Raw genomic sequence first — 22,870 nt, 5'->3', positions numbered from 1 at the left:
CAGCAGCAGCAGCAGCGTGTGACATGCGGGTGTTAAAAACAAGAGCAGGCTCCCGCTTCTGAAGTGATTTCAGCATTTATTCTAATAAAAAGAAAGGCCCAAAGCAAGGGGGCTGGGGCCGAGCAGGTTCCCTCGAGGCTGCTGCAGCGCCGGGGCTGGGGCTGCTCAGCAGCGATGGCCCCGATGGCCCAGGGGGAGCAGCACAGCTTCCCTGGGTCAGAAGCTCCTTTTTATCCTGTGTTTTGTCCCTTTGGATTGGTTTCTGGATCCTTCATTTGCATGAAGGTTTAAGGCGCTCGATTGGCCTTTACAGTTCTGTCCGGGCTGGCTCGAGGTGCACTTCACTGAGGTGTGTTATGGTACCTTGAGCACCAGATTTCCTATAACGACCCTTTAAACCCTTTTACAATTTAACAACCAAACTAACAGTACGTGCTTAACGATCTATCAACTGTTTTACAGCAGTTTCTAACCTGTTTTTAACACGGGGACACACGGAGCTCTCCCCGTGCTCCAGAGCCACAGCAGGGCTCAGGCACATCCACACCTCCCAGGCAGCCCCCGGTGCTCCAGGATCTCTCACCTGCTTTGGGCTTGGAGCTTTTAACGAGGCATTTTCTGGTCAGGATATAAAGATCTTATGGGGGTTTACTTTTAGCCAGCGTGGTGTGGTTGGTTTGTTTGTTATATTGAAATAGGGAGGGGGTTTTTGCTGTGACCTCAAGGAAAAATCTGACCTAGGGTTTATGAATCACCCACTGAAAATTGCTGATTTATGGCTTCCTAGGGCTGGCAGGAGAACAACATTTGTGGAGAGATCCTTTCATTTTTCCAAGAGAAGTTGTGGCTGCCCCTGGATCCCTGGCAGTGCCCAAGGCCAGGCTGGACACTGGGGCTGGAGCAGCCTGGGACAGTGGGAGGTGTCCCTGCCATGGCAGGGTGGCACTGGGTGGGCTTTAAGGTCCTTCCCAACCCAAACCAGTCTGGGATTTTGTGATTCCATGAGGTGTGCCTTACATTGTGCCCCTTCCAAAACAGCATCACGTGGAATTACCATCCCAGGAGTTTCTGTTTCTCTGTCCCAGAGATTTCTACATCCTCTGTGCTTTGAGGCAGCTTTCCAGTGTCCTGTGAGGGCTCGGGAGCTGTGCTGTGCTTTTGACAGAGGCCTTGACCCTTCATCTTGTGAGGTGTGAAGGAAGTTGTCACAATCACAGAATGGTTTGGGTTGGAAGGGACCTTAAATCTCCTCCTTCCATCCCCTGCCCTGAGCACGACACCATTCAGTGGATCAGGTTACTCTGCATTTTGTCCTGGGCTATCAGTAACAGCTTTGGAGCCCAACTCTGCTCTGTGTCACGCCCAGGAAAGGACAGGAAAGGCTCCTGTGGCTGGCAGGTGTTTGTTTGTCCCCTTCCCCAGGCAGGGCCTGCTGAGCAGGGATGGCTCCAGGTCTGGGTGGATCCACCTGGGTGTGCGAGGATGAGGAAGGGCCTGGAGGGGCCATCCTGGAGAGGCTGAGGGGATTTGGATTGTCCAGCAGGAGGAAAGGAGACTGAGGGGAGACTCAGTGGGATTGCAGCTCCTCAGAGGGACAGCTCTGATCTCTGCTCTGGCACAGGGACAGCACCCAGGGAGCAGCTGGGGCTGGGCCAGGAGGGGTTTAGGTTGGATTTTAGGGCAAGGTTCTTCCCCAGAGGGTGCTGGCACTGCCCAGGCTGCCCAGGGAATGGGCACGGCCCTGAGGCTGCCAGAGCTCCAGGAGCCTTTGGCCAGCGCTGCCAGGGATGCCCAGGCTGGGCTTGGTGGGGTCTGGGCAGGGCTGGGCTGGCACTGGGGGATCCCTGGGGGTTCATTCCCACTCGGGAATTCCATCACTCCGTGCTCCCTCCTGTGTATCCCTCTCTTGGACCCCCACAGTGCCCTGAGCTGCAGGGATGCATTTTTGGGCAGTTCCTGGTTGGGAACCAGCAGGAGCCATTCCCAGAGCGCTGTGAGGGCTTGGAGAAGCCGCAGCTCGGGATTTTGGGGGGATCAGGGGGTTTTTGGGGAGCTCAGGGGGGTCCGGGGGGGGGTTCAGGGGCTCAGGGGGAGCTTAGGGGGGTCCAGGAGGACTCAGGAGGATCCGGAGGGTCTCAGGGGGGTTCAGGAGGGTCCGGGGGGGCTCAGGGGGGTCGAGATCGCTCAGAGGGGTCCGGCGGGTTCAGGGGGGTCCAGGGGCGCTCAGGGGATCCAGGGGTTTCAGAGGGGTCCGTGGGGCTCAGGAGAGTCCGGGGGGGCTCAGGGGGCTCAGAGGGGGGCTCAGGAGGGTCCGGGGGCTTCAGGAGGGTTTTTGGGGGGCTTAGGAGGGTCCGGGGGTGCTCAGGAGGGTCCGGGGTACTCAGGGGGTTTTTGGGGGGCTCAGGAGGGTCCGGGGACTCCGCGGGGCCGGCGGTGCCCGGAACGCCAGCGCCACCCAGCGGCCACAGCGCGTAACTGCACCCGCGGGCACAGCTGGGCCGGCGAACATCTGGGGAAACAGCTGGGGAAACAGCCGGGGAAACAGCCGGGAAAGCAGCCCGAGCTCCCCGCGAAGGGGAGACCCGCTCACCTCGGTAGATTTTTTTCGCAGCCGTCCCTCCCCCCAGAGCGCGCTCGGTAAAATCGTTAAAGGTTGCGCAACATCTGCACGGGTTAATTAGGGCTGTTAATTACAGCTGCTGAGCGCCCGGAGAACGCGGCGATTTCGGGGCAGTAAAACAAGACGAGGCACGAAAGATGATGGTTCAATAATGGGGTGTTAGGCGGGAGGGAAGGGGACGGGAGAGCTCGTGACTGCGGGAGAGGTGTGAATTATTGCACCATAATTCTGGCCCTGCAGGGGCTGGCTGCAATTAATAACTGTTTTCATGTTTGAAATGCGTTTTCTCACACCATAAAAAGTAGAAATGGAAAGTAATCGCTAGTGGGAGAAGCGCTGGGAAGACTGGGCAGCAGCTTCCCTGGTTTTGTGTTGTTTTGAGCTGCTTTTCAGTGATTTGGGGGATCCTGTTTGGCTTGAAAACTGTGCAGACCCAAAACTCTTTGGGTTATTTGTGTTGAAGTAGCTCTGCCTGGAAATCTCTTCACAGATATTCCCAGTCGGGAAGCAACTCCCGTTTATTTGCAGCAGATTTTCACCAGATTAACTTCAACCACTTCAGTTCCCCATGCCAAGCTACCAATCCTGAGCCCTCTTTATTTGGGAAGCAGGAAAGAATTTGTTGCTTTTTTTTTATGGGTTCAATTCCAACCCATTCCAGTTTAATTTTGGGAAATGTGAAAACTGAAGGAAAGCAGATATCCACAAAATAAAATGTTATTGAGGCCCTTGATCCAGCAGCTGGAAATGCAAACTTTACTGGGAGCTGGGTTTGCCTCTTGGTACTGAAACTGGGCCATAAAAATGCAATTCCAGGGATACTTTTCTCCACTTTTTATTAAAAAAAACTGGGAGGGTGGGGCCTGGGGTTATCAGCACAACCCTCTGTCATGTGTGTACATCTCTCATTCACTGTGTTAACATCCCTCAGGAGAGTGCAGGCCCTTAACCAGGCTGATGGCAAAAAGGGAATCTTTAAGAGCCAGTTCAGGGATTGGGAATGCAGGTAGCAAGACAGAAAATTGATTGGTTGCCTGAACCTTCACTTAAGAAGGACTTAATGGGATGAGGAGATGAATAAAGGGGGTCTCTGGGGCTGCTGGCATTGCTTTAGGGACCCCAGAGGTGAAGGTCACAGGAAATGGATGGGGCAGGTCAGGGACTTCCAGGATTTTTGTGGACGTTCTTACAGAGCTTTCGGTTCATTATTTGATTTTTAGTCAAGATGCAGCTTTTGTGCACTGATGTTTTTCCTTCTGGGGTGCATAGGGATGGGCATTGCCAGCAGGTTAGGGCTGATCCTACCCCTGTGCCCAGCCCTGGGGCACCTCTGGCTGCTGTGTCCAGCTCTGGCTCCTCAGCACAGCAGGGCCAGGAGCTCCTGGAGCTGAGCAAGGGCCTGGAGCAGCTCCGTGCCCAGGAAAGGCTGAGGGAGCTGGGGCTGCTCAGCCTGGAGAGGAGCCCAGGGAGAGGGGCCTCAGCCCTGCCTGGCCCTGGCTGTCCCAGGAGCAGGGAGGTCATTCTGCCCCTGCCCTGGGCACTGCTGAGGGCACACCTGGAGTGCTGTACCCAGGTCTGGCCCCTCCATTTGGGAAGGGCTTGGGACACTGAGCACATCCAGAGGGGACAGCGAGGCTGGAGAGGGGCTGGGAACACAAACCCTGAGAGGGAGCCCTGAGGGAGCTGGGGGTGCTCAGCCTGGAGAAAAGGAGACCCAGGGGTGCCCTCATCTCTCTCACAGCTCCTGAAAGGTGCCTGTGCTCAGCTGGGGCTGGGCTCTGTCTGCAGCAGCACTGACACAGCCAGAGCACACAGCCTGGAGCTGCCCCAAGGGAAATACAGGTTGGAGAGCAGGGAAAAGGTTTTTCCAGCAAGGGGGAGAAAGTTCTGGCCTGGCTGCCCGGGGAGGTGGTGGAGTCCCCATCCCTGGGTGTGTTTGACAAAGCCTGGAGGTGGCACTGGGTGCCAGGGCTCAGTTGGGCTGTTGGGGCTGGGCTGGACTCGATGGGCTTGGGGGTCTTTTCCAACCTGGTCATTCTGGAAATTCTGGGAATTCTGTCTGTCCCTATGTCTGTCCCTGTGTGCAGGAGGTCAGAGCAGCCCAGGCTCTGCTCCAGGCCCAGCCATGGCCCCAGAGCCACGGGCAGGGGCTGAGCCCAGCAATTCCCCTGCCCAGCAGGCACAACTTCTGCCCTGGGCAGTGCCCAGCTGGAGCAGAGCCCAGAGAGGGGCTGGAGTCTCCTCCGGGGACATTCCAGAATATAATCCCACAATCCCTGGGCTCTGGGGTGACCCAGGGGTGGCACCGGTGACCCCCAGGGTCCCTCCAACCTCACCCATCCTGGGTTGCTCATTTCAGTGGCCCTGAAAGAAAGAAACCAGATTTCAATCCACTCTTCTCGCGGCGTTCCATAAATGTGGGACAAGATCCTGCTTCCTCCATCTTGTCATGCACCTTCTCCTGGTGTCCATGGGATGCTGGGACTCTGGGCTACTGGGATTGTGGAATTCTGGGATTCTGGAGTACTGGGAGTCTGAGATTCCAGGATTCTGGGATTGTGGAATTCTGGGATTCTGGGATACTGGGAGTCTGAGATTCCAGGATTCTGGGATTGTGGAATTCTGGGATTCTGAGATTCCAGGGTTCCAGGTTTCTGAGATTCTGGAATTCTGGGATTCTGGAATTCTGGGATTCTGAGATTCCAAGATTCTGGGATTCCAGGATTCCAGAATTCTGGGATTCCAGAATTGTGGGATTCTGGTGTTCTGTGGTTCCAACATTCCAGGATTCTGGAATTCTGAGATTCCCCCTCACTCGGGGGGCAATTCAGGCTGTTTAGGGGGAGGGTCAGGGAGTGGTTTAGTTAAAATGCAGCTTTGGGGATGGAGATGAAGGTTTGAGTCCTTTCTTCCTGAAACAGGGAGGTGAACAGTAGGGTCTCTCTAAGAAGGGGTTCAGTCTTCAATCTTTGGCTTGCAGGACCGATGTTTTTATAAACTGTTCGAGTTCATTAGAGTTTTTGGAGTTTGTTTTCTGGAGCAGCTGCAGGGGGGAACAGAACCAGAAGGATTGTGAAGTGAGTGAAGGAGGCTGGCTGGCTGGTGATGATGAACGGGTGTTCTACTGGCTGGCTTCCCACCCAGGTTAGGATTCTAGAATTCTGGGATTCCGGGATTCTGGAGTTCTGGGATTCCGAACTGGGATTCTGACATTCTGGGATTCGTGGGTTCCAGGATTCCAGGGTTTTGGGGTTCTGGGATTCTGAGACTCCAGAATTCTGGGATTCTGAGATTCTGGGATTTCAGAATTATGGAATTTTGAGAGTCCAGGATTCTAGAATTCTAGAATTCCAGGATTCAGAGATTCTGGTATTCTGAGATACTGGGATTCTGAGATTCCACAATTTCGAGATTCCACAATTCTAGAATTCTGAGATTCTGAGATTCCATGATTCTGGGTTTCTGGAATTCTTGGATTCTAGAATTCTAGGGTTCTGGGATTCTGAGATTCCAGGATTCTGGGATTCCAAAATCCTGGAATTCTGGAATTCTGAGATTCCAGGATTCTAGAATTCTAGAATTCCAGGATTCTGAGATTCTGGGATTCTGAGATTCCAGGATTCTGGGATTCCAGGATTCTGGGATTCCAGGGTTCTGAAATTCTGGGATTCTGGAATTCTGGGATTCTGAGATTCCAGAATCCCGGAATTCCAGGATTCTGGTGTTCTGGCATTCCAGGATTCTGGTGTTCTGGAATTCTTGAACTCTGGAACTCTGGAATTCTGGAATTCCGGGGTGCAGTTGAGCAGAGCCCTCGAAGAGGTGGTGACAGAGGGACCTCTGGCAGAGCACAGCCAGGGCTCCTGGGCAGGACTGGACAAGGCACTTTCCATGCCCTGCCTGGGATTCCCTATTGGAATTCTGCTCCTGGGATTCCAGCACTCGGGAGAGGTCCATGGACTGCCTGCTGAAATTCAGGAGCTGTGGCTGCATGAACCCCATTTCAGAGCCAAAAGCTGCAGGGTCACCCCAGGCTTGGCTCGCTCTGGGGATGCTTTGGGGTGTTTGTTTTAATGCCACCCCCGGAGACTGGATTCCCTCCTGTCCCTCCCTGTGCCCTTGAGGCAACTCTGACCATAAATTAACACCCAGGTGATGCTGCAATCCAGAACACGGCAGCTTTTGTGCTCTTTGTGATCCTCCTAAAGCCCATCTGATGCAGTTGGATGTTGCTTTTTTACCAACATGAGACAACTGATTTTATTTTGACGGATGGCTGCGTGAAAAAAAAAAATTAAATATTCATAATATCTGGATCTGAACTTGTTCCTCAGCAGAAAAAATCCAACTTCCATCTGCAGCTTCACCAGTGGCTTTTGAGAAGCTGGGGGTTTGGGATAAATCCTGCCTTATAAACAGATGGAACAAACAAAATGGAAAACTCATCTCCTTAAAGAACAGCAAAAGAAGATTTTCCAGATGGGCTTTCTGATGGGAGATCAAAGTCCTCATCTCAGACTTGGGAAATTTCCCTTCCTTGCTGGTATCAGTTTGATCTGCATGCAGATCATGCAGCATTTGGTTTTCTTTCAACAAAGGCAATGGTCTTAAAGGAGCTGCGGGAGGATGTTCTTAAAGCTGAAGAAAATAGAAAAGATTTTACTAAAAATAGGGAGGGAAATTTGGGTGGGTAAAGGGGAGAGGGAACTCTTTGATTCCTTTGATTTCTACAAAACTGAGACATTTCAAAATCTCAGCTTCACCTGCAAAATGAAACAAGCAGGAAAGAGTTGAGGCAACTGATTTGGACCAACTCCTTTTTGGGCTCCTCTGATTCCAGACTTCATCCCAAGGGGTCCTGTGGGCAGAAAAGAATCCCTTGGTGGTTTTAGAGATTCTGCATCCCCCAGGATCTGCAGTGACAGGGAGGAACAGCTCCCACTGCCACAGGGCAGGGCTGGATGGGATCTTGGGAATATGAGGAATTGTTCCCTGGCAGGGTGGGCAGGGCTGGGATGGAATTCCCAGAGCAGCTGGGGCTGCCCCTGGATCCCTGGCAGTGCCCAAGGCCAGGCTGGACACTGGGGCTGGAGCAGCCTGGCACAGTGGGAGGTGTCCCTGCTATGGCAGGGGTGGCACTGGGTGGGCTCTGAGGTCTTCTGGATCCCTGCATGACAATTTTTGGCTAAAAGAGCAGAGGGCACACAGCCCCAAAGACTGAGGAGGAGTTTTTCCCTCTTTAAAATTTGGAAATTTTAATCTGGTTTTTCCTCTCTTCTTCTCTGGTGTTGGGGCATAGGTTGGACTCGATGGCCTTAAAGGTCTGTTCCAACCCAGTGATTCTCTGTGTCATTTTGGGTGTAATTTTTTCCTGCCTGTTCTTAATGGGAAACAGCAAAAAAGCTTTGCAAGGAAAAAAATGAAAATGAAATGAAATGAAATGAAATGAAATGAAATAAAATTAAGGAAAAAAAAGATATAATAAAATAAAATAAGATGAAATAATAAAATAAAACAAGACAAAATAAGATAAACTAAAATAATAAAATAAAATTAAATTTAATAAAATAAAATAAAATAAAATCACAAAAGAAAATAAAATAATGTTATAGAAAGCAATCATGGGTGTGTTTGTGCTTGCAGACTCCCGGCAGGTGCAGCCCTCGCCGCCCTGGTCCTACGACCAGTCCTACCAGTACCTGGGCTCCATTGCCACGCCCACCGTGCACCCGGCCACGCCCATCTCACCTGGCCGGGCCGGCGGCATGACCTCACTCACGGCCGAGCTCTCCAGCCGCCTCTCGGGTAAGGAGCCGCCCCGGGACAAAGGGACACAGGGACACAGGGACACTCCCCCGGGGGAAACTGCTGGCCCTGTCCCCACCCCTGCTGCCCCCAAGCCAAGGGGACCTTCCCTGGTGGCAAATTGGTGGCCCTGTCCCCAACCCTTGGGCTCTCCATGATAAAGGGACACTTCCCTGCTGGCAAACTGCTGGTCCTGTCCCCACCCCTGCTGCGCCCAAGCCAAGGGAGTGCTTCCCTGGTGACAAACTGGTGGCCCTGTCCCCACCCCTGCGCCTTCCGTGACAAAGGGACATTCTCCAGTGGCAAACTTGTGGCTTTGTCCCCACTCCTGGGCTCTCCATGCCAAGGGGACCTTCCCTGGTGGAAAACTGGTGGCCCCTGTCCCCGTCCCTGGGCCTTCCATGACAAAAGGACACTTCCCCAGTGGCAAACTGGTGGCCCTGTCCCTAACCCTGGGCTCTCCATGCCAAGGGGATGTTCCCCAGTGACAAACTGGTGGCCTTGTTGCCACCTCTGCGCTCTCCATGCCAAGGGGACCTTCCCTGGTGACAAACTGATGGCCCTGTCCCCACCCCTGCTGCCCCTAAGCCAAGGGCACCTTCCCTGGTGACAAACTGGGGATCCTGTCCCCACCCCTGGGTTCTCCACACCAAGGGGACCTTCCCTGGTGGCAAATTGGTGATCCTGTCCCCACCCCTGCTGCCCCCATGCCAAGGGACACTCCCCTGGTGACAAACTGGTGGCCCAGGTGCTGCCCCAGCCCTTCAGGGGCTCTCTGGCAAAGCTCGTTCCGAGGTTCTGGGGGATTTGGGGGATTTGTGGGAAGAGCAGAGAAACAGAACTTTAATAAATAGAGAATTTTAACAAATGAGCTGCGTTGGGATAAACCAATCCCAGACTGGGCTGGGAAAGATCTCAAAGGTCATGGAGTCCCAGGTGTGACCCATGGCCACCTTGTCCCCAGCCCAGAGCACTGAGTGCCACCTCCAGCCCTTCCCTGGTCACCTCCACCCCCTCCCTGGGCAGCTCTTCCCAAGGCCTGACCACCCTTTCCAGGAGGAAATTCCATCTGGTGTCCAACCTGAATCCCAAACTGGTATTTGGGGTTTGGGGTGGGAGGAACCTTAAAGCCCATCTCATTCCATGCCAGGGACAGGGACACTTCCCACTGTCCCAGGGCTGCTCCTGGGGCTGGGAGCCCAACAGAGCACTGTCAAAAAAGAAGGAAAAGGAGGAAAAGCAACACTTTGAAGGTGTAGGGAGCGATTAAAATGATTCAAATTGCCAAGGAATGGATGGCATTCCAAGGTATTCCAAGATATTCCAGCTCTGCTTCCTTCCCTCCCCTAAATCCAGAGCAGAGCACAGCAGATTTTGGCTGCAGGATGGTGGGGTTGGACATTGTAGATGTTGCACTGGATTTTTTGGTTTTCCATGTCCATCAAATCATCCTGCAGAGCTTTAGAAGCCACCAGAAAAACAGGAGTGAAATCCACCCCAATTCCACCCAGTTTAACTGTCCCTGACATCTTGAAACAATCTGTGCGTGCAGCAGCAGGAATTTTCTATAAATGAGTGCGAGCCATATCATTCTAATTTGCATACAGCTTTTGCAAAAATCCCTCCTTCAACTCCACATCTTGCTCTCGTTTGAAGGCTCAGGGTTTCTTCTGAGATCAGAGGGAACCACTTGAACGTGCTCCAGCCTGCTCTGCTGCTGTCATGTAGAGCTTGCTTTGAAAGCCTCACACCAAATCTAAATTATTTGCTAGGTCTGGGTGAGAAGTGCATTGTAGACAGGACTGAAAACACGGGGAACTTTTCAGAAAAAGCCATTTCTTCTTTTTAAAAAAAAGCCTGTAAATTCTTTATTTATACAGAATTAGAAATCACAAATTAAAAAAAAAATTAGAATTCCCCTTAGTTTTCCATCAGGTCCTTCTCCACAGAGCTGCTTTTTCTGCCCATGGCCACGGGGATTTTCCTTGGAGCTGGCAGAGTTTCTCCATGCCTTGTCAAGAAACCTGGAAAGGTTTTGTTCCCACGTCAGCCTCCTCCTTTTCCTGTTCTAATTCCTAATACCAAAAGTCATTCAGCATTCCTGGGAGAATCCGTCACAACCTTTTCTGTCACCCACACTTGAAAAAAATCTTCTCTGTGGCAGAACAAAGAGCAAATTTGAGGAGGATTTTAGGCCCTCCCAACTTAAGACCTGGTGTCTCCACGGAAAAAACAACCACGTGGGATATATTTGAACCATCTTGACATTAAATGTCATGACTCTGCTTTTTGCCAGGGCAGAACAAACCCTCCTCTGATTAACAATGTATGCAGGCAGTTTTAGGAAGTTGCTCAGGAATGAGGTGTGGAAGGAACATTTAAAATTTGGCAGATGCCACCTTAACCTTGCCTCCTCCAGAGCTCCTGCTGCTCTGTTCCATCCTGTGTTTTCCCATGTTCAACCTAAAGGTGATGGGGTTTAGGGTAATGAAATGTGTTCCCATTAATTTTCCAGGAAAAAAAAAGAAAAAAGGGATGGCAAATTCTAAAGGAAGCAAAGAGCAAGTTCAGAGCTCTTCTGAGAAATTAAGAGCAGCTCCTCAAGGTGGGCTGATGTGTCCTGATGAGCTTTCAGAGCTTGGCTCTGGAGTGTGTCTGCTCCAGGAATGCCAGACTCAGTCTGCTCCAGCTTGGAATCTGGGGAGAGCCAAGAGCTTTGTTTTCCCTCTGCTCCTCCTCAGGAGTATTTCCTTCAGCACACGGCTCCTCGGCTGCAGACTCCACGCCTTGGCTGCCAGGAGAAGTTGTCTTTCTTCTGGAAAGATTTTTTTTCCGTAATTATTGTTGTTATCTTAACCAGGCAGAGCTGCCAGCTCTGGGGATGAGACCTTCCATTAACCTGAGTCATGATGAGGATCTGCTGCTCTTGTTTAATCTGGGCAGGGAAAGAGAGGATGGGACTGGACATAATTCCATGGATGTCAGAGAAAGTAGAGCAGGATTTGACTCTCCTGTGGAACATTTCAGAGTGAGAGGAAAGGAGCTGTGCCAGAGGAGGCTCAGCTTGGACACCAGGAGCATATTGCCCATGGAAATGGTGCTCAGGCCTTGGCAGGGGCTGCCCAGGGAGCTCTGCAGTGCCCATCCCTGCAGGTGTCCCCTGGAGGTGGCACTGAGTGCTCTGGGCTGGGGACAGGGTGGCCATGGGGCACAGCTGGCACTCCCTGGGCTGGGAGGGCTTTGCCAGCCCCAGGGATTCTGTAAGGAGCTGGGAATGGGCTGGAGCCCCAGGAGGGGCTGAGGGAGCTGGGAAGGGGCTGAGCCTGGAGCAAAGGAGGCTCAGGGGGGCCCTTGTGGCTCTGCACAAGTCCCTGCCAGGAGGGGACAGCCGGGGGGATCGGGCTCTGCTCCCAGGGAACAGGGACAGGAGCAGAGGGAACGGCCTCAGGCTGGGCCAGGGCAGGCTCAGCTTGGCCAGCAGCAGGAATTTGCCCATGGAAAGGGTGCTCAGGCCTTGGCAGGGGCTGCCCAGGGAACTCTGCAGTGCCCATCCCTGGCAGTGCCCAAGACATGGACGTGGCACTCAGTTCAACAAGCTGGGCACGGGGCACAGCTGGGCCTGGATGACCTCAGAGGTTCCTCCTCACCTCATTATTTCTGAGGATCCCATAACATTCCTCTCCCTCCTTTCCCTTCCCCAGGGGCGTCCGACCTGACGGCGTTCAGCGACCCCCGGGTGGGCATCGAGCGCTCCTTCCCGGCGCTGCCGTCCATCTCGGACCCGCGCATGCACTACCCGGGAGCCTTCACCTACACGCCCACGCCCGTCAGCTCCGCCATCGGCATCGGCATGTCGGCCATGCCCACGGCCTCCAGGTACCACACGTACCTCCCGCCGCCCTACCCCGGCTCCTCCCAGGCCCAGGGCAGCCCCTTCCAGACCAGCTCCCCCTCGTACCACCTGTACTACGGCACCTCGGCCGGCTCCTACCAGTTCTCCATGATCTCCGGCGGCGAGCGCTCGCCGCCGCGCATCCACCCGCCTTGCACCAACGCCTCCACGGGCTCCGCGCTGCTCAACCCCAACCTGCCCAACCAGAGCGACGTGGTGGAGGCCGAAGGCAGCCACAGCAACTCGCCCACCAACATGGCCAGCACGGCCAGGCTGGAGGAGGCCGTGTGGAGGCCGTACTGAGGATGAGGAGGTCAGGAAGGAGCTCCAGGGTCAGGACTTCACGCACTTCCCATTGCCCGGCGCCCGGAGGGATCCCAGAAACTTCCCTGCGGGCCCTGCCGCGTTCATCCACGAGTTTCAGGAGCAAACCCTTGGGAAGTCAGCGCTCCCAGGGGTGGTGGCTCTCGTTGCCAGGCCCTGGCAAAGGATTCCCGGCAGGAGAACGAGCTTCTGGGAAGGAGGACGCCCCGGTTGGTGGTGCAGAGGTAGCGAGGGTGGGTAAGAGGGTATCCAGCCTGATTCCAGGCCTGTGGCTTCCCAACGTGCCTGGGCTTGAAGGGCTCCACAGCCCTAAAAGAGAGTTTCGGTTCACTTCTATTTTTAAGACTTAAAACCTTAAAAAAAAAAAACCCAAAAAACAAAAATAAATCTTAGTGAGTTTACTGCATCTTAGGGACATCTTAAGTGTAAGGAAGTATAGGAAGATTCCCAGAGGGAAACTGTGAACGCTTCTGTTTTAGCAATGCTGTGAATGAGAGGTTTTATATGTTGGACTTCATTCTTTCTTTTCTTTGTTTTGTTTGTATATTCCAAAGAATATGGATTTTTTTTTATTACTGGGTTTTTTTGTTTTGTTTTGTTTTGGGTTTAGGTTTTTTGGTGTTTTTGGTTTTATTTCGGTTTTTTTTTTAGGATGCAGCTCATCCTGCTTTGCATCTAATTTTTTTTTATTTCTCTTGGCACCTTATAAATTGCAAAAAAAAAAAAAGATTTTGCTCTCTTTTTTGTTTTAATCATGCTTGCTTCTTTCTTGCTTTGTCAACTGAAAGAATCAGCCCCTTTTTCAATGAGTTAATTTAACTTTTTATCTCTTGGAATTTTTTTTTTTTTTTTAACACAACGGCTACAGCCTTGGGTCATTTTCAACTACTGTATTTCTTTGATGAGTTGATTGATATTTATGCCTGATATTTAGACTTTTCTTATTTGTTGATGCTATTATTATTTAAATATGCCTATATTAAAAAAAAATATCAGCAATTGCCTTTTTTTGGTAGCAGCCAAAGTCAAATTTCTCACATTGAAAAAGGCTGGAATAACGATGGGCAAAAGTGACCTCTTAATTCCCTAAAAACATTGTTTACAATTATCTTGCTCTCATTTTACTCAGCTTAGGTCCTCAAAAGCATTGAGGTGTCCAGTTCCTGCTGGAAGGCACCAAAATCCCTGGGAATTTCTGTACCTTTCCAAGAGGTGGAGTCATCTCTCCCTCCTCCTGCTTTGTCACCAGTGGTGGCCCTCAGGATCAGGAATCAGGACGTAGATCCTTCCTAAGGCAAATTCAATATTCCCTAATTAAATACCTGCCCACTGGAGGGACAGGACACAGGCAATGGCTCCCACTGCCAGAGGGCAGGGCTGGATGGGAATTGGGAATTAGAATTGTTCCCTGGCAGGGTGGGAGGCCCTGGAATAGAATTCCCGGAGCAGCTGAGGCTGCCCCTGGATCCTGGCAGTGCCCAAGGCCAGGTTGGAGCAGCCTGGGACAGTGGAAGGGGTCCCTGCCCATGGCAGTTTTGGTGGATGAGCTTTAAGATCCCTCCCAAGCCAAACCATTCCCTGGTTCTGTGATTCCCAGGGCAAGGGGGAAGTCCTGGCTCTGATGGAATCTGGGTGAGATTTGCTCCCAGGATTTCTGTGCAGCACATAAGCCACGTTCCACTCTGCTGGCAAACACATCCCTGCCTGGAAGGCTCCAGAAAGGCCAGGGCCAGGACAACCCTTCCATCTGCATCTTCTGGGAGAAGAGGGGGGTATTTAAAGCTGGTGGAGCCAATGTTGTGCCCTGTAGTAAATCTACAAGGGTTTTACTAGGAGCAGGTTCAGGAGCCGTCACGGCCGCCCGTCGCCCCAGCACGAACAGGTCAGATGTCACTGTAACGTTTTTGGCACTATTTTATTGAGGGTTTGCTCTGAATGCAGCTCTTGTACTACTCCTGAACTCCAAACTGCTGATGTTGACACGTGTGAGTCCCAAATGAGCTGGTTGTTATTTAATGTACCTCTCAAACCAGAGAAACAATTGCAGGTCAACTCAAGAGAGTATTTGAAAGCAGGACTTCAGATCAGTGTTTGATGTTTAAAAAAAAAGTTTAAAAAGTTAAAAGGATTCAAATTAAAAAGATCCTTGGCTGCAGGCAGCAAAACAGCTGGACTTATTTAAAACCATTTGTTTTTCAAGGTTTCTCTTTTTTTATATATATATATGATTTTGCTTCTTTGTTTGAGTTGGATGCAGTAGCACTTTGGTATTGAAAAGAATCGAAGAATTTTCACTGTCAATGAGGTTGTTTTTGTGCAGAAAATAGGGAGTGTTTCAAGAGATCTCAGCAAAAGCCCAGAATGTCTCTGTTAAACCACACAGCCTTGTGCTTTTCATTTAATGAAATATCCTTTCTATTTCCAGAGTTTGCTCTGAAAAAAAGACAGAAAACATCCAAATTCTATCAGAAATATATACTGAAAGTCTGGAGAGCCTGCTGAATACAGAAATAGAGAGAACCCCCCCAGCTGTAGCGTTTCCATAGTTGGACTCTCACCTCTTCAGTACCCTAAGAAAAAAGTCCCACAGCACTGAGCAGTAGCTCTGTTGCAGAATCCATTTGGCACATTCTGTGCAATTCAAACCCTAATTTATTGCAGCTCTCAATTAAAATGGTAATTGATTACAGCTCTCACATCTGCCTTGTGACTGGACCACCGAAGTTCACAGAGCTGGGAGTGGAAACACAGCAGGGAGGGAGAGGAGAGGAGCTTGGAGGAGCCAGGAAGGGCCAGGTGACCTGGAGAGGGAATTTTACCAAAAGCAGGGAGTGACAGGAGGAGGAGGATGGTATTAAGATGAAAGAAGGCAGGGTTAGATGGGATATTTGGAATGAATTCATCCCTGTGAAATTTGTGAGGCCCTGGCACAGGGTGCCCAGAGAGGCTGTGGATTCCCCATCCCTGGCAGTGCCCAAGGCCAGGTTGGACACTTGGAGCAGCCTGGGACAGTGGGAGGTGTCCCTGCCATGGCAGGAGTGACACTGGGTGGGTTTAAGGTCCCTTCCAACCCAAACCATTCTATGATTTGATGATTCCATGAGTTCAGCCCAGTGGCAGAAGTGAGGTTGTTGTGGCCACCAAGGTGAGGTTGTTGTAGCCATCAAGGTGAGGTTGTTGTGGTCACCAAGGTGAGGTTGTTGTGGCCATCAAGGCGAGCTCAATGTGGACACCAAGGTGAGGTTGTTGTGGTCACCAAGGTGAGGTTGTTGTGGTAAAACTTTGCCAGCCATATGGGACACCACAACCTCCTTTCTGCCCCCAGAATTGAAACCCACCCTCCCTGGAAGCTAAAAAACCAGGGATTCACAGGAACAGGGAGCTGGCAACTCTCAGACCCTAAATCAAACATTTCTTATGTCTGTGCCTCTCCTTTGTCTCCATTCATGCTGAAGGTGAGGTTGAATTTGGCTCTCCTGGTGTGAACAGGATGAGGAAATACAGAACTGGTCACCACCACATTCCCCCGTGTCCTTATTGACACTTTTCTGGAATTTCTCAGTGTTTCTCATGTTTTTATTGCCATCAACCAAATTTTGGAGTCCAGCCTCTCTGGGTATGTCCAGCACTGCAAAGAAAAGGAAAAGCCAAGTTCATTACCCCTGGCAATTAATCTGTTTACTTAATCACTGTGGGTTTCAGTGTATTCACTCATCAGAAACCATATTTTACTCAAATATTTGGTTTTGTAGCCATCACTAAGGATGGCACAGTTTTTTGAGGCTCTGAAAATGCTCTCACATTTTTCCTCTTATATTTTAAGAGCATGTAACAAGCAGAAAAAAAAAAAAAAAAGACATTTGGATGAAACATTTCCCCCATCCCCATCTCCAAATTAGAGTGCAAAAATATCTATTTTTATATGGATATTATATATATATATATTTCTATAGTTTTAACATCCTGGGAGCTGAATGGAATCAGAAAAATAGAATTCTTGTGCTTCTGCTCTGGAGCTGCAGTCAGCAGAGTGCTTTAGGTACCTCACCCTCCCAAAACTCAGCTCCTGGCTGTCCTTACTCTCAGCTTGGGTGCTCCTTTCACAAGCCACAGCTCCTTGTCCGTGTCAAATATCTTCAACATAAATTTTGCTGGCTCTGAGGACAAATATTTCCCTCTCCAACAACATTTAAATCTATTTAAGAGTTCCTGCTTGCTCCCAGGGCATTGGAGAGGAGCTTTAATGCAGAGAGAAGAAGGTGCAGAGAGCATCCCTGCTGAGAAGGGTTTGATTTGTACAAATTCTCCACCAGGAATGGAGAGAAATCCTCTCCTCCAAACAGCCTATGCCAAAACATCCCAAATTTCCTGCTCTCTTCAAACATTCCCTGCTGCTTCCTGAGTGCCCTTTTCCGTGGCTGTGGTTGAAATTCAGGGAGGAGTGGACCTGTTTTCTGTCCTCAGAGCAAAACTCTGCCTTGTTTTCCTGCCTTGTTCCATTTCCCGCTGGGTTTTTGTTCACCTTGCTGGGTCAGTCCCAACCACTGGGCCTTTTTCTCCTTGTCCTTCCAGGTTGCATCCCCAGAGTTACTTGTATTTATGTCTGTAAATAGATTTCCAAAGCTTCCTAGCCAAAATATTTAGTGCTTGTAATTACTCTGCATTTTTCTCTTTTTTTTTTTTTTTCTGTGTTTTTAATGAACTTACCTTTGTGTTTGCTGAAATACTGTAGTGAGACTTATTTCTTTTCCAAATTAGTTATTTTTAGGCTTCAAGAGGAACTACATTTTATTCACTTTTGTAAACAGTAATAGCATGGTCTCTATCCAACATCCTTCACTTTTTTGTGGTAGGGGAGAAACAAACGTGCAAAAAAAAAAAAAAAATCTGTGGGTTATTTGTGGTATTTTGGGTTGGACAATCCCAGCTCTTTTTAAAACCAAAATTTCAGTGTGAGGTGGTGAGGCTGACGGGGGACACAGCCCCATCAGAGTGGCACCAAAGGGAATTTGTTCAGCATTTTCTGGCTATGTTTACAAAACATTTTCCCTTTCACGCTGAACTCTTCCTGAAGGGGAAACCATCAGCTTGGGGATTTTTTGGGGGGTTGATTACCAGGGATTTTTCTTCCTGGGGAGGGAGGGCAGGGGGTGGCTGCTGATTTTTGGAACCAGATAGGAAAAGAGAATAGAGTAGGTTTTATTTTTCCCCCACTCCAGGAATCTCTAGCTAGCCCCCCGGGGTAAATTCTTGCTGTCCACAGGGATGGCTGTGTCCAGCACCACAGGAGAATTCATTACAACTACCCAGAGCAGCTGGACTGCTGCAGTAGTTCTAATGAGCACTTTTCCTCCTTTTCTTTCTTTTCTTTCTTTTCTTTCTTTGTACCACAGTTTCCTCTGTAAATTCAATATCATAATTAGTGTGAATGACAAATAAAATGTTTGACAAGTATGCACGTGGGACTGGTGCATTATTTTATCTGGGAGAAAAAAAAAAACATCTCAGGGAAAAAGGAGCCAACAGGAGGAGGGTGCTGAGTGTGTGGCACACAAAACATCAAAGATAGGTTTCCATAGTTTTAATTTTTTAAAAATTTTTTCTTTTTTGTCAAAATGGTATTTTCCTGCTGTGGAATAAGCTGGTGAAAGGTCTGAAATCCAACAGGACACCAAGGCAGGAGGGAAAATTTACAGTGAGGCTGCCCAGAGAGGTGTGGATTCCCCTGGATCCCTGGCAGTGCCCAAGGCCAGGTTGGACACTGGGGCTGGAGCAGCCTGGGGAACTGGGAGGTGTCCCTGCCATGGCAGGGGTGGCACTGGGTGGGCTCTGAGGTCTCTCCCAATCCAAACCATTCCAGGATTCCATGAAATGAGATTTTGTGTCTACAGAAGTCCAATAATTGCATTTTATCCCTGGCTTCTCAACTGAATTTCAGTGTTTCAGATTCATCTACAGCTCTTATTTTTCTTCTTTTCCTTCTTGGATTGGATCCTTTTCACTGCTGATGGTTTGAACCTTCCTTGAGGAGCACCAAAACAGATGTTAAGGTCATGATACTTAAAAGATTTGTGGTTTTTTCCTCTTTAAATAAATAATGAAACAAAAGTGTTAATGAAACATTACTATGGGTGTACCAAGCTTTCAAAATGAGCAAAATATATTGAAAGTTCATTTTTAAAGACTCTGTATCCAGGCATCTGTAGGTATAAATAAAATACCTTTGAATATTGGCCCTTGCACAACATATTGCATGATACTAAAGAAGTTTCCAGTAATATCCTTCTCCACAATAATCAGGGAATCACAGAATGCTTGGGGTTGGAAGGGACCTTAAAGGTCACTCAGTTCCAAGTCCCCTGCCATGGGCAGGGACACCTTCCAGACCTTGTTGTTATATATTTTATATATAAATAATATATTTAATATATTAATATATTTTTATATAATTTATATATTTATATATATTATATAATTTATATTTTTTTCATATATACAATGACTGCTTTTCAGCTGCTCCTCCCAGTGAAGTGGAAAACCAGCTATAAAGCAAAGTATCAAAGGTGCATTTTTCTTCTGCCAGCTCTAGAGCAACCTCCCACCTCTCAATCCATAATCCACATTATCTATTTAAAATTTAGGCCAAAACACTGAGAGAAAACAGTGACTGGATCCCAGGTGCCTCTTTAGAGGTAGAAATTTCAGCACCCCCATCTCTGATGTGGTTTTTGGTTTTCCTGCTCAGCCTGGCCCCTCACATTTCTTTCCAGCACGACCCTAAAATACTGCACTTATATTTTTGAAGAGACTCCCCTGCAGATTCCTCCCCTGACCCCAAGAAACCCAAGAGCCTTTCCCTCGAGGTGCATGGGGAGGCAGAGCACGTGTTCATTTTGTCACTGGTTTTGACATGCAGGAAAGGAAGCCACAAATAGCAATGGTCAAAACAAACCCAAAAATATGACACCCAAGGGCATCTCAGCAGGAATATTTGCTGCTGGGTTTTGAAGAGTGCTCAAAAGAGCTTTCTGAGCTTTCTGCTCTTTTGATCAGAGCAGGCTGCTGGAATTTAAAGATTTTGTAGGGAACAGAGCAGCAGAGCTCTGGTTGTGGAGAGGAAGGGAAGGCAGATCCATGGATCCCACTCTGAACAGATCCATGGATCCCACTCTGAACAGATCCATGGATCCCACTCTGAGAAAATCCACGGATCCCATTCTGAGCTGATCCATGGATCCCACTCTGAGCTGATCCATGGATCCCACTCTGAGCAAATCCACGGATCCCATTCTGAGCAAATCCATGGATCCCACTTTGAGCTGATCCATGGATCCCACTCTGAGCTGATCCATGGATCCCACATTGAGCAGACCCATGGATCCCACTCTGAGCAGACCCATGGATCCCACTCCCTGTCCTTGTGGAAAGGCTGTGTCCTCCCCCTTGCCAGGCAGCTGGACTGAGGAGAATCCCTCCTCTCCCCAGATTCCCCAGTTTCCAGCGTGGTTGTGTCACTCCAGAGCAGTGGCACTTGCTCGGTGCTGGCTGAGGGGAGGGAGCAGGAGCAGCTCCCATTCCTGCCCAGGAAAAGAGGGAGCTCAGAGCCCATGGGAAGCCAGGGCAGCCCCTGGATCCCAGAGGTGACCCCACCACACCAGTTTGGACAACTGGGAATGTCCAGCTCAACCCCCCTGCCCCGTGTGGCTGCTCGAGAGGGAGGAGGAGGAGGAAGAAAGGGTACGGAAGGAGATGCAGACCAAGGCTGGAGGCTGCAGGTGGTGAGAGGAGGGGCAGCCAAGGGTGAATGCAAAACGTTGTTGACCTCTTGGGGCACTTCAGACCCAGCTTTTAATTACAGAGCTGTAATTACAGAGCCGCTGTCCCCAGAGCCCTCCCACACACCTGCCAGCGGGGGCTCATTTAGCACCACCAGCCCTCAAGGCACCCTCCAGCTCCACACAGGTGTCCTGGAAAAATGACCCAGCTGTGTGTCCAAATCCACACAGGTGTCCTGGAAAATAAACCAGGTGTGTGTCCATATCCACACAGGTGTCCTGGAAAAATAACCCAGGTGTGTGTCCATATCCACACAGGTGTCCTGGAAAAATGACCCAGCTGTGTGTCCAAATCCACACAGGTGTCCTGAAAAATAACCCAGCTGTGTGTCAAAATCCACACAGGTGTCCTGGAAAAATAACCCAGCTGTGTGTCCAAATCCACACAGGTGTCCTGAAAAATAACCCAGCTGTGTATCCAAATCCATAGGGATTTCCTGGATCAATAACCCAGCTGTGTGTCCAGCCCCACAGGGATTTTCTGGATCAATAACCCAGCTGTGTGTCCAGCCCCACAGGGATTTTCTGGATCAATAACCCAGCTGTGTGTCCATCCCCACAGGGATTTTCTGGATCAATAACCCAGCTGTGTTCCCTTGGGTGCACCCAGCTTCTCCCCTTCCCAGTGGCTCCAGGACCCTCCTGGATGGTGGGGCAGGAGTGAGATCCATTTCCCTGGAATGCTGCTGCCTGGCTCAGCGTGTGTGGCCACAGAGCAGACAATAAACTGCATTATCTGCTCCCAGACAGAGCTTGTTCACAACCTCCAGAGCTCAGAAATCTGTCACTGCTGCCACTAGAATGGCCCTGTGCCTTCAGACATGACTAAAATCTGACTCAGCCCAGCACTGTAAAAGGGCCAAAAATAGGATTTTCCCTTGTCCCCACATCTTTTTGCAGCACTCAGTTTCTTACAGGGTTGTGGGATGACTTGGGAATATCTCAATTATTACTCCATGTGATGCTTCAGGTTTGAGCTTTTCTATTTTTCACATTCTCTGCTGCTTTAGTGTGTGGGTCTGAGCTTCATATGATGAGATGGTGAGCTCTGTGCACAGAGCAGGGAGACAAAACAATTCCTGCTCCAGCTGGGCACCAAGGACAAATGAGCCAAATCTCAGCCCAGGAGCACAAACCCCGTGGGCTGGAGAGAGAAAAACAAGCAGGGTGGGAGTGCCTGGGCTAAAGCTGGGCTGGGACAATGAACTGCAAGGTGCAAATGGAGCATGTGGAAAATGAATTTCTAGAGAATTTTTAAAGTTTGACAGCAGGCCCACCCAGTGTGCACCTGTGTGCAAACCTTGAGACAAGAAATGCTGAATTAGAAACGCCCTGGAATAGGACAGACATTGCTGGGAGAGAAATGGAGCTAGAAACAAGTTTCCAAGGATGGCCTTGCAAACCAGACTGGATGGTTTGGAGAAACAGAGCTGTGAAAGATGCATTGCAGTGGGACCCACCAGGGGTGATTTTAGATGATTGGCTTTGAGGCATTTACAGCATGGTGTGGCTAAAGCTGACAGGCCAAGAAACAGTTACAGTGCATTGTAATTAGGGAATAATTGGCTTCTGATTGTGATGGTGTGAATTATAACATCTGTATTGTCTCACCCTTCACATGAGACTGAAAATGGAATAAAAGTTTTTAAACACCTCCCAGTTGCCCATCTCTGGGCCAGAAAAGAACCTTATCCAACAAACCAGAACTGATCCCAGGGAGAGACCCCGTGCCCGGCCGTGCATTTTGGGGCCATTTTGGGTCATCTTGGGTGCAGCCCTGGCTGGGCTCTGGTGCTGCCCCAGTGGGTCCATGGAGGAGATCCTTGGAATAAATCCCTGCTTTATTCTGGAGCTCTGCCCAGCCTCTGCTCTGGGTCAGCCTTCCCAAGGCAGCAGAGGCACCCCCTGCTCTCCTGGCACAGCCCCACCTCTCTCCCTGTTTTCCCTTTGTGGAGCACTCCCAACATCTCTGCCACAGGGATGCCCTGTGGAGCAGCACTTTGAAGTGTAGGCAGGAAAGGAATGTCCAAATTCCAGCTCATCCCAACTACTGCCTGCCGGGGGAGGGAGGCACAGAGCAGATAAAAGCATGTTTAACCCTGAGGAGAAGGAAAATAAAAGGCCAGAAGCTCCAGGTCCCCATTGGAATGTCTAGCTACTGAATTAGGAAGCTTGTTTGCTGGTTTTAGGTTACAGGGACACCTCGAAGTCTCCCAGACTGGATTAGTCAGCACGAGTCACTGTCTGGGAATTGTTTGGGTTTTTTCGACAGGAGGATAAAACAATTTAAGGAGAAAATCTAATCCACAGATTTCAAACCCAGCCTGCTTGCAGAGCAGGGAGGGGGCAGAGCTGCGCTGAGGGCTTTGGAAAAACTTCATTTTCCTGAGGGAA

The 22,870-nt window shown here is 50.0% G+C and overlaps 1 protein-coding gene across 3 annotated transcripts in view; it reads left to right on the top strand.

The window, feature by feature from the left end:
* The window catches only part of RUNX1 (RUNX family transcription factor 1), a 95,272-nt gene extending 77,177 nt beyond the window's left edge, over positions 1-18,095 (top strand). For 2 of the 3 annotated variants that reach the window (XM_059840154.1, XM_059840153.1), the window contains 2 exons: positions 8,264-8,425; positions 12,127-18,095. In XM_059840154.1, the coding sequence (XP_059696137.1) occupies positions 8,264-8,425; positions 12,127-12,620 (656 nt within the window). In that variant the 3' untranslated portion in view covers positions 12,621-18,095. The remainder of the gene's footprint in view (positions 1-8,263; positions 8,426-12,126) is intronic. The other variant, XR_009485528.1, reaches the window with a different exon arrangement.
* The last annotated feature ends 4,775 nt before the right edge of the window (positions 18,096-22,870 follow it).

Source organism: Haemorhous mexicanus, chromosome 2 (assembly GCF_027477595.1).
Source record: "Haemorhous mexicanus isolate bHaeMex1 chromosome 2, bHaeMex1.pri, whole genome shotgun sequence".
Taxonomy (NCBI): domain Eukaryota; kingdom Metazoa; phylum Chordata; class Aves; order Passeriformes; family Fringillidae; genus Haemorhous; species Haemorhous mexicanus.
This window is presented reverse-complemented; position numbering and strand designations above follow the sequence as displayed.